This window comes from Cryptotermes secundus, unplaced genomic scaffold (genome assembly GCF_002891405.2).
Source record: "Cryptotermes secundus unplaced genomic scaffold, Csec_1.0 scaffold286, whole genome shotgun sequence".
NCBI classification, from domain to species: domain Eukaryota; kingdom Metazoa; phylum Arthropoda; class Insecta; order Blattodea; family Kalotermitidae; genus Cryptotermes; species Cryptotermes secundus.
The window spans coordinates 1,159,484-1,169,613 of NW_019736399.1; the positions used below are offsets into that span (position 1 = coordinate 1,159,484).

The window sequence follows — 10,130 nt, forward strand, 5'->3', positions numbered from 1 at the left end:
GTCGATTGATACCCACACAAAATTATCTTGAATCTTATGTATAATGCTTTCAGTTGTAAGATCGTAACACTGCTTCACGTAATTTTTGGGCACAGTAGATTCATCCGGCAATTTGCACTATATATACTTCTCTATGACGTTTCTCAGAGTAGGACTGGTTAGTTGCCACAGCGGAATATCTGCCGCTAAAAAGGCTCCGCATAAATCAAAGGAAAACCGCGAAAAACTATTATTAGAAAATTCACTAAGCAATTTTTTTAACAGGGGCACTTTTCGTGGATTTAATTTTAATATTCTCTTTGTGTATTAGTGTTCAAATGCTGAAGCACTTGAAAGCGTTTTTCACAACCAACTGTTTTCTCACACGTTCGGCAATAAAGAATTTCATTATCCGTACTTATCATCTCTCCTTNGCTGCTGATACAGCTATAATTTAGTTTTCTGACTTACTTTCACTTTCGGCATGACTACAGAAAGCTAAACAAACTTAACTACAGACTAGTCACCACTAATGTGAATGGCCCCCAGCTTCAAATGAAGAAGCGTTACGAACCTCATGGAGACTTCGGAAATAAATAAGTGAAGTCCCTTATCGGTTGAAAGGCATTACGTTGATAGCGGCTACATGTGAACGCTTCCGACTAATCTCTTCGCGGCCACTTTGATGGTACGCGGATGAGGCAAGTTACTAGTAGAGGGATCGGGGAAGTCCCGTCCTGGGTATTGCATCAGAAATATGAATCATGATGAAATGTTGAGTGAAATATGAAACATATTCTAATACGGAAAAGAAAAATTGTATACACACGACCATGATGGAAAATTTGAACATAAAATTAAAAAATATGTATGATAAACATTTTAAAAAGGAAATATGCAGTATAAATAGAGATCTTCGAAAATATGATGCTTGTTCATAAAACAGGCAACATATGCATTTATATGCACTATCAAACCATGTCCAAAATTTAAGAAATTAAGTAATTCATACATATATCCAAACGAGCATACTTTCGGGTTGCAAGAAAGAAATATGCATTTGCATTAAAATCCTGTCCCTATTGATAACTGCTTCTAGTCGCATGTGCGATGGAATTTATAGTATCGTCAGAAATGAGGAACCACCTCTTTTGCAGTGAAGAAGTAAATGGAAAGACTGTACTCCAGCGAAGTGGATTATTTTTATTACTAGTGGGGTGGGACTAAGTCCCTTGTACTGCGGCCACTTCTGGCCTATTGTACCAGCCCCAGATGATAGGTGAGGGTGATTGTGGAGCAATTGGTGGAATGAAGATTGGAAGGGGAAACCGAAGTACTCGGAGAAAACCTGCCCCAGCGCCACTTTGTCCACCACAAATCCCACTTGACCAGACCCGGGATCGAACCCGGGCCGCCGTGGTGGGAAGCCAGCGACTAACCGCTTGAGCTATGGCGCGGCCTAAGTGGATTTATAATCACGGTATTTGCTATTCTGAATACCCCCTTGCCTTTTAAAGTTGATTTATTGTTTGAAAGCTGACCACATTTTCCAGGTTCGGTTTTCATTTTCACGTAATGTAGCTGTTAATGTTGTATCGATGCACCCGAAACTAAATCCGTACATTAACTTTAAATATGGGCGCCTGTTAGATTATATGTGTGTTTGGAGCTTGGGCTGTGATCCCCCCCAAGGGGACAGAAACCTTTCTTCTTTCCTTTCTTCCGGGACCATAGACCACAGGTGGTGTATGTCTCTCCCTTGCGCTAGCCATTAAGGTTTTGAGAGGGGAGAACATGGAGGCCGGAGGCTCCTTCGAAATGTTGGTAACCGCAAGCAGGCTACACACTGTCGTGACCAGAAGACCACAGCCTAATGTTCACATGTCTGTGTATAGGTTCTCAGTTCTCCAGATGAGAAATTTAGGGCGATTAACATACGTTACGTGCCACGTAACCCCCCCCCCAGCCGTACATTCAAAAGAAATGCCAATCTTTCATCATTGCAAGGAATGAGTACTGTTAGGGCGATAAAAATCGAAGAGGATCAGATGGGCGGGAAATGTAGCAAGAATGCAATATCTGAAAAATGCGGTCGTAGGTGGGAGGATAATATTAAAAACATAAGAGTGGGAGGGTGTGGACTGGATTGTGTGGCTCAGGCAGGCTGTTGTGACTACTTTAAGGAATCTTCAGCACCAATAAAAGACAGATTTTCACCAGCGGAGGAGTATCAGATTTGCATTAAAGACTGTGCTCCATGGAATTGCCTAACAGTGTAAATAAACTGAGTTAACGAGAGCAGAGTGCGCACAGTTGTCTGTGGATTTCTCTGATGTCGGGTCGTATCTGCTTTTGAGTCAGAATAAGAGCAAATAGGCCTGAGTCATTGAATTATTTACATTTGATACGAGATATCAAACGAGTGTAAAGCTACAGATGTGCTTTAAATTGAAAGTGGACTTACTTACTTACTCATGGAGCTGAGCACTTCTGGACTAGCCGCCAATTCTGCAGCTACTGAAGAATTTCCCAGCATTTTATGGAACCCGAAGGTTCATAACTGTGTTCACAAGAGCCACCCACTTGTCCATATCCTGAGCCAGATCAATCCAATCCATACCATCCCATCCTGTCTCTAAGATTCATTTTAATATTGTCCACCCTCCTACGCCTTGGTCTTCCCAGTGGTCTCTTTCCTTCTGGCTTTCCCACCAATATCCTATATGCATTCCTCGTCCCCCCATTCATACTACATCCCCTGCCCACCTCATCCTCCTCGACTTGAGCATTCTAATTATGCTTTATTACATAAACGTTTTAAATTAGCATTCATCACGTTTGTATCGAAACAGTCCCCCTTAGAAAATTTACGTATCGGGCATTAAATGTTCGTCTTTACAAGGTCGCAGTTTTCTTTGACGGAAAATTCAGGGAAGCTTTAAAGACTGCCTGCTTCTGTACCTCGCAGCAAGTGATCGGTTTTATTAAAAACAGCGCTTTACACTTGAACTTGTGCTACAGTTGGTATGATACGTCATTAAAAGCCACTGATTCAGAAGAATACTGCTGATTCTAAGGGCCCTTCATGTGTTGCACAACCTGTTTCTTTCGTTGTTTGATGGTGGCCAGATCACGGGCTCTTTGAGAGCATCCTGTTTACAGATGCGGCGTTTTGATGGTTGTAATTTGTTTCGCCGTTGGAGTGCCGATGGCAGGGACAGTTCACCGTGGCTTGTTCTTTGTTTGCAGCGTCTATTAAAACAAGTTGACTGACTCGAAAGAGGAGCAAACATTGTGTTCACACTCGGAACTTAACACTGCGTGTTGCCGCCGCCGTGATGACCTGAACGCACCAGAACTTTTCATTATTGAAACTGATGAATTTAAATTTAAATAATGATTATAGTAAGCGTATTTTCATTTCCTTTGGCGTCCTTTTTGCACATGTAGTTAACTTTAGCTAAGTTTAGGCATCGCAAGCCGATGAGCCTACAGACATTGAGGAAGAAAAACACCCACAAATAAAACATTCTTATATGAAACTCGAAAGACAAAAGAGAGAATGCGTCTTGTCAGTTTGGGGTGATGGAAACCCCACGCGTGTATCTCTCGTTTTCAGTTATGGTGCAGCTCTGTGGTTGTTGCCAGGCAGATTGATGGCCGTTAGGTAATCCAAGAGTTGGGTTTCATGAACATTTCAGTAGTCTAGTACCTACACATATCCGGCTGGAAATTAACATTCCTTAGTGATCTGATTCCAGTTTTTTTTTTGTCAAAACACTGAATTTCGTTAAAGCAGTGTTTGCTCTTAAAATATCGGCTGTCACGAAATTGTTAGTTGATGTAATTATTCAGGCAAGAAGGTTTATCATTCGTCTGCAGTGCTGTTTTTTTAATGGGTCCTCCTGTTTATCTAATCAGGCCCACGAAAAGCTCTAATTCAGCGCTGCCTTCATAGTTCATCCACTTGGATGTAGAAATAATAAGGTAAATGCCAGCATTTAATGAAGCACAACATCATGAAGATATATGGGGTTGTGAATATATAGCTCCGCATATTCAAAACCTCGGGCATTAGAAGTAGCTAGAAATCTCTGCATTTGATAGAAACCTGAGATTTTCAGGACAGACCGGCGACCTACCAGCCTGCAGCACAGTGCCACAACCAGTTACAATGCCGCGTGCCGCCTGTTATGTCTTTCCATTTCTGTCTTCACTGTATGGTTTCTTACAACAATATTAGTACTGCCATACTAAAGGTGAGCCTGTAACAGGCCGTGGAGGCCCACAGGGATGTGAAATGTTCAGGCTCCCACGTTTTCTAGACAGTCGGCTCATAGATGGTGGTATGGTTGTCAGCCTTACGCTCCGGCCGCCCTTTACTCCCAGGAAGATTCCTGGTACTCATTTCTGTTAGAGACTGAGTCGACCCCAGGACTGTAGTGCGGCTGGAAATATTAGTGACATGGAATCGAACCTTCGACCCTCTGGCTTGTAACATAGTGCCACGACCAATTACGCTACCGCGTGCCCCATACTGTCCAAGCAAAATAAAATCTCAGTTTGTCATATCGTTCACCACATATTTTAGGAAATAGAACGCAAAATTTTCTTTTACTCGAACACATTCAGTAATTGAACTGTTTGTTTTCTTACAGACTGAACGATTCAGAGGAAAGTAGGCAAGTGTGGTGGTCAGCATGGCAGACACAAGTCAAGCAGGGCAGCCACCACCAGCTGAGCCACAGACAAATGGCATTGAATTTGATGAGGAAGACAAGAACAAGCTACGACCTGCTGACATTGATGCCGTGAGTTTAATCTGATTCTGTATAGTGCATTATGGAGTTGTTCTTAATGTGTGCTGGAGAACATGGTGTGTGGATGTAATGTTGACTGCAGCATCATATTGGGTTTTGGGGAGGTGGGATGAAGTAAATATATACCTGAGATATATACAAGGTATTTGAGATGCATACGAATGGGGGAGACGAGGAATGTGAATAGGATATTGGTGGGAAAGCCGGAAGGAAGGAGACCACTGGGAAGACCAAGATGTAGTTGGGTGGACAATATTGAAATGGATCTTAGAGAAATAGGATTGGATGGTATGGATTGGATTGACCTAAATCAGGATAGGGACCGCTGGAGGGCTCTTGTGAACACGGTAATGAACCTTCGGGTTCCATAAACTGCTGGGAAGTTCTTGAGTAGCTGCACAGATGGCAGCTTCTCAAGAAGGGCTCAGCTCCATGAGTGAATAATTTGAGATACATGTCAGAATTTAACACTAAGAAGTCACGTAATGGTTTGACTAGATTAGGGTTACCATGTATGCTGTACGTGGAAGTATGGGAGTGTCTCATATTCTTGTCCTGAGAATGTAAGGATTTATAATTGCCCCATACCTGAGTGGTCATCATAACAATTAAAAAATTAATTCAGTGGATGAAAGTTTAAAATGTTCCAAAAAGCCACGAAGAAGGGGGAAGGGTTGGAGGGTATTGCATGACGGAACATTGTGATGTACACAGTTTATATGGCATTGTGTGTATAGTTACACTGAGGCTAGACATGTAGCATGGATAGGAAACAGATGCATGGAGAAACTCCTCGGAAAGTATCCTTTTGAAAAATCGTAATATAATTATCCTGGGGAAACAGGTTGTGATGAAGTGAATTATTGAAATATTGAAGTGTTGGGCTCCAAAACCTGGAGATACTCTTTCACTCTCCTATTCTATTGACACTACCCCACTAACTTTCAATTTTATGAATGCAGATCTAGAGAAATACTCTGTCTCTTTGTCTATCCTAGTGTGCCATAATTGTAAGTTTGGCTTCTCTCAGATTCACATTTGTTCCCAGGGTTGAGAAAATTTTTTTAGGTTTTTTTTAATACTGATGTATGGTCAGTGGTGCTTTAGTAGCAAAACATTCCTGACAATATGTCAACATTGTAAATCCAGTGGCTCACTTAGAAGAATAATTGATGAAAGAGGAAACTGGTATACTGGTATATCTCGTTTGTGGTTTGGCATTGTTTACTTCGATGAAATAATGATCATTTCTACCTTGTTAGGTGCCCAGAATGAGAGAATCCAAGTGATTGCTCTACAAATGCATGAGAAACACAGATTCCTCATTACAGTTTAATAATTTTAATATCTTTTGACTTCATTCTTAGAATGTTCTTTGTATTTTCACGCTGAAATGAGCGCACATTGCTCTTTTCACGCGAGAAGGGGAAAATAAATTTAAATTCCCACATGAGTTATCAAATATGAAACAAGTTATCCTAGCTGTGATACTGATAAAGCTGAGAGGGGTTATCACGTTAGACTTTGTAATTCATGATAACCTTGAAGAATATTTACCTTCTGGGATGCAGTGCGGTATGTATCCATACATTTTGGATGGATGGATTGTCTCCATCTTCAGTGTCAAAGCGCAAGCGGTAGCAGGCTGCCTACATTTTGGTAGTTTTTTTTTTACGCTGCATACTCTTCGACACCACAGATTAAACTGAAATGTCAGTGGGCTTCTGCCAAACGACATGGTGTTGCAACCCAGAAGACAACACTCTTCAAGGTTATCACGCAACACAGAACCTTCCATCTGCAATCATTATGAATATTTGAAAATTTTGGATCGTTTTACATCACGTGAGTCAAATGTTTTGCAGGATATGCGAGAAATGGAACGTCGGAAGCGAGTGGAGATGATAATGAACAGTCGACTGTTCCGTGAGGAGTTGGAGCGGATCATCGAGTTACAGATGAAAGATGGTGGTGGTCCAGTAGGCTTATTGCAGCAGATCTCAGATATGATGGGTGTGCAGGGTGGCCGTCTTCACTCTGGACACATGTTCAAAAGTGAGCAATACTATCTTCTGTCTGTAGCTTGTGAAAGTACTTCATGTAGTTGGTGTAAGAGTTCTTTATGTTTTTTTTTACAGTCCTCTGCCTTTCTCTCTCTCTCTCTCTCTCTCTCCTTATCCTTATCCTTGCTGTCTTAACCTTTTAAAGCACAATAATGGATGGTTTTGAATTCCACAATTCAGAGAAGAGGTAAAATCATACAGGATTAGGGAGACCCTGTTTATTCATCCCTTGTAATTTATATCTCTGAAACTGCATCAGAAGGGTGTAATGAAGGTTAAAATTACATCTTTTAGCTGATGCAACCTAGGAAAATGGTATATTATGCAACAAATTGTGCTCCCTGAATTCCCCCCTCTGGTATTTTATGATGTTGTAAGTATATATACACTGTAGTGTTGAATGGTACGGTGATTGACGAGTGTAAATTAGAAAGAATTTTGAAGAAGGTGTGGCCTGATAGAGGTATTGCCCCTGCATTATCGTGGAGGGACTGAAGGACATCATAAAATCCTTGGTCAGGATAGACAGTGTCCTGGGCGAAGTTTGCTTTCATGGCTTCTCATTTTTCATTATCCATCTGTTGTGAGGTTATGTTGTATACAGCAATTCAACATTTAGCACTGTTATGAAAGATAACATGCCAGAGGCTGCTGGCTTACAGAATGTTGAATTCCAGGACAGCCATTTGGGACTTAACAGGGATATCCTGTCATGCCTGAAATAGTAATTTGCTTTTGTTATTAGCATGGATATTAGTTTTTCTGCCTTTGCTGTCATTCTTGACTGTTAATTCATCATAAAAGTTCTCTAATTATCAGTGGCATATGTTTATGTATGATGCCTGATGAAAATGTTATGAGAGTAATGAATTTGAAGTTCTGAAGATTTAGTATGATTTATCAGCTTCATATTAGCCTCCTCCTCATGGTGCATTTCAGTGCCTGGTAAAACAGTCCCAAAAAACGTAGTTCTCATAGACACTAACAGGGAACAAAAGTAAAAATAGTTGCAAGATATTAAACAGTTTTTTTTCCCACTTGTGGTCAGTTGCATATACACATTCATGTGCATGCATGCCAGTAATATAACTTAAAATTGCTGATAACAGATGCCAATCATTAGGTAAATTGACCCATTGTTGGCCTCAGGCCTTGCACACAAGGGAAATATAGGAATTGCGTGAAATGATCATTTAATTAATATTTGCCTTTTGTGTTGTTCCTTTTTATTGATGAAGTCAGCTGTACAATTGGCAATTTGTTTTGCCAATTATGCCAACTATCTTTAAAATAATTGACTCTTGCTATTTTTCTTAGACCACCTGTTTTGATTTGCTCATTTATTTAAATTCTGGTTAGTAAATTATGTTATGATTTGCATAAATTTATAATTTGAAATTTTCAGCTGGCTAATAGTAGGGAACACTGGCAGGCTCTCATGACCACATGTTTGGAGTCCATAAAAAGCAGGGAATTCTATATTTGCTAAGAAACTGTCAGTTTCTTTAGAAGATTCTGACTCAGTGAGTTTGTGTTATAGTTAATACTTTGACTTGTATGTGGGAAGGTGATTGGTTTGAATCTTAGCTGACAGTGACATTCCTGACAGAAGAGGTATTCATGATTTTCCTTGGCTCCTCGTGTTGAATGCTGGGGTATTAGCTCAAATTAGGCAATGACTACCTCCTTCCCTGTCCATCCCCATTTATTATTCATTGTTACCATATCATACGGCACTGTATAGCCTGCCAATAATATTGTCAAGTATAAGGGGTTTTAGTGATGAATATAATGGGTTCAGGATTGGATGATTGGATTTATGGTCACTTCTGTTACAGTTACAATCAATTATAACAGCTCAGTCAATGGCTGCATAAGACTAGCTTAAATCCTTACTGGGTCTTCTCTTCCACTGTGATGAATGACAAACGGAAGAATCCGTTGTAACTGAATCATTGAACTCCCCTATGAATGTCAAATGATTGAACTCTCCTGAACCGAACCAACTTCCAGGCGACCTGAATATAGATCACCTCGAACAGTTCATGTTATTCTATTTTTCTGTTGCCACGAAACATGCTTACCGAACCGTTGCCTAGCAATGGATTATTCCATGTGTGTTCATTGCCATGGGAATGTGTGTTTGGCGAACCGTTGGCTAGCAATGTACTTCCACTCTGGTTCCAGTGTTCTTGATTTCAGGCGTCATGTCACAATATTATTACTAAATAAAGGTAGTGCTATCCCTGTAATAGGCCATGGAGGTTCATAGGGTTGTGAGACGTTGAGGCCCCCACATTTTCTAGACAGCCGGTTGTGAGGTAGAGCCTTACACGCCGGCTGACCTTTCCCCCCAGGAAGATTCCTGGTACTCATTTTTGTTAGAGGCTGAGTCAACTCCAGGTGCATAGTGGCAGCTGGAAAGATAAGGTTAATTGAAAACCCAGTGACCTCATCGGGAATCAAAGTTGCGACCTTCTGGCTCTTAGCATAGTGCCTGAGTCAACTGTGTTACTGTGCCCCCTCAGTATTGTTACTATTCATGAGTAAAGGAGGATTCTACTTCATGGAATTTTAAATTGAAGCAGTTTTTTATTTATTTGTAACTTTTTTTTCAGGTTCAAATTGTGTTGTTCCCATTAATGACATTCGAGGTGTGGAAAGCATGGGTTACGCTAAAGGAGAAAAGATACTGCGATGTAAGTTGGCATCGGCCTACAGGTTGATGGATCTGTATGGTTGGACTCAAGGCGTTTATAACCAGATCTCGGTGAGTGCTCAGCAATCAGAAAAGGCTATATATATATAGAAAGGTTTCATCTGTTTTAATTCATAACCCAAATATAAAAAGTTATTAACATAATTTCATACATAATGTTGGCACGAGTTCCACTGTTACAGATTGAGGATATTCTAGTTTCTTCTTTACATGGGTACTCATTAAACTCTCATGCCAGTATACCTTCATTTACTTACTGACTTACTTACTTACTTACTCACTCAATTACTCACTCATGGAGCTGAGCCCTTCTGGAGGAGCCGCCAATTCAGCAGCGACTCAAGAATTTCCCAGCATTTTATGGCACCCGAAGGTTCATTACCGTGTTCACAAGAGCCCTCCACTGGTCCATATCCTGAGCCAGATCTGTCCAATCCATAACAACACCATCCTCTCTCTCTAAGATCCATTCAAATATTGTCCACCCACCTACGCCTTGGTCTTCCCTGTGGTCTCTTTAATTCTGGCTTTCCCATCAATATCCTATAC

The 10,130-nt window shown here is 40.7% G+C and overlaps 1 protein-coding gene across 10 annotated transcripts in view; it reads left to right on the top strand.

Moving 5' to 3' along the window:
- LOC111869826 (protein hu-li tai shao) overlaps positions 1-10,130 on the top strand; it is a 159,252-nt gene that overhangs the window by 100,874 nt on the left and 48,248 nt on the right. For all 10 annotated transcript variants that reach the window (XM_023861618.2, XM_023861615.2, XM_023861623.2 and 7 more), the window contains 3 exons: positions 4,638-4,790; positions 6,665-6,854; positions 9,481-9,632. In XM_023861618.2, coding sequence (XP_023717386.1) covers positions 4,680-4,790; positions 6,665-6,854; positions 9,481-9,632 — 453 coding nt within the window. In that variant the 5' untranslated portion in view covers positions 4,638-4,679. The remainder of the gene's footprint in view (positions 1-4,637; positions 4,791-6,664; positions 6,855-9,480; positions 9,633-10,130) is intronic.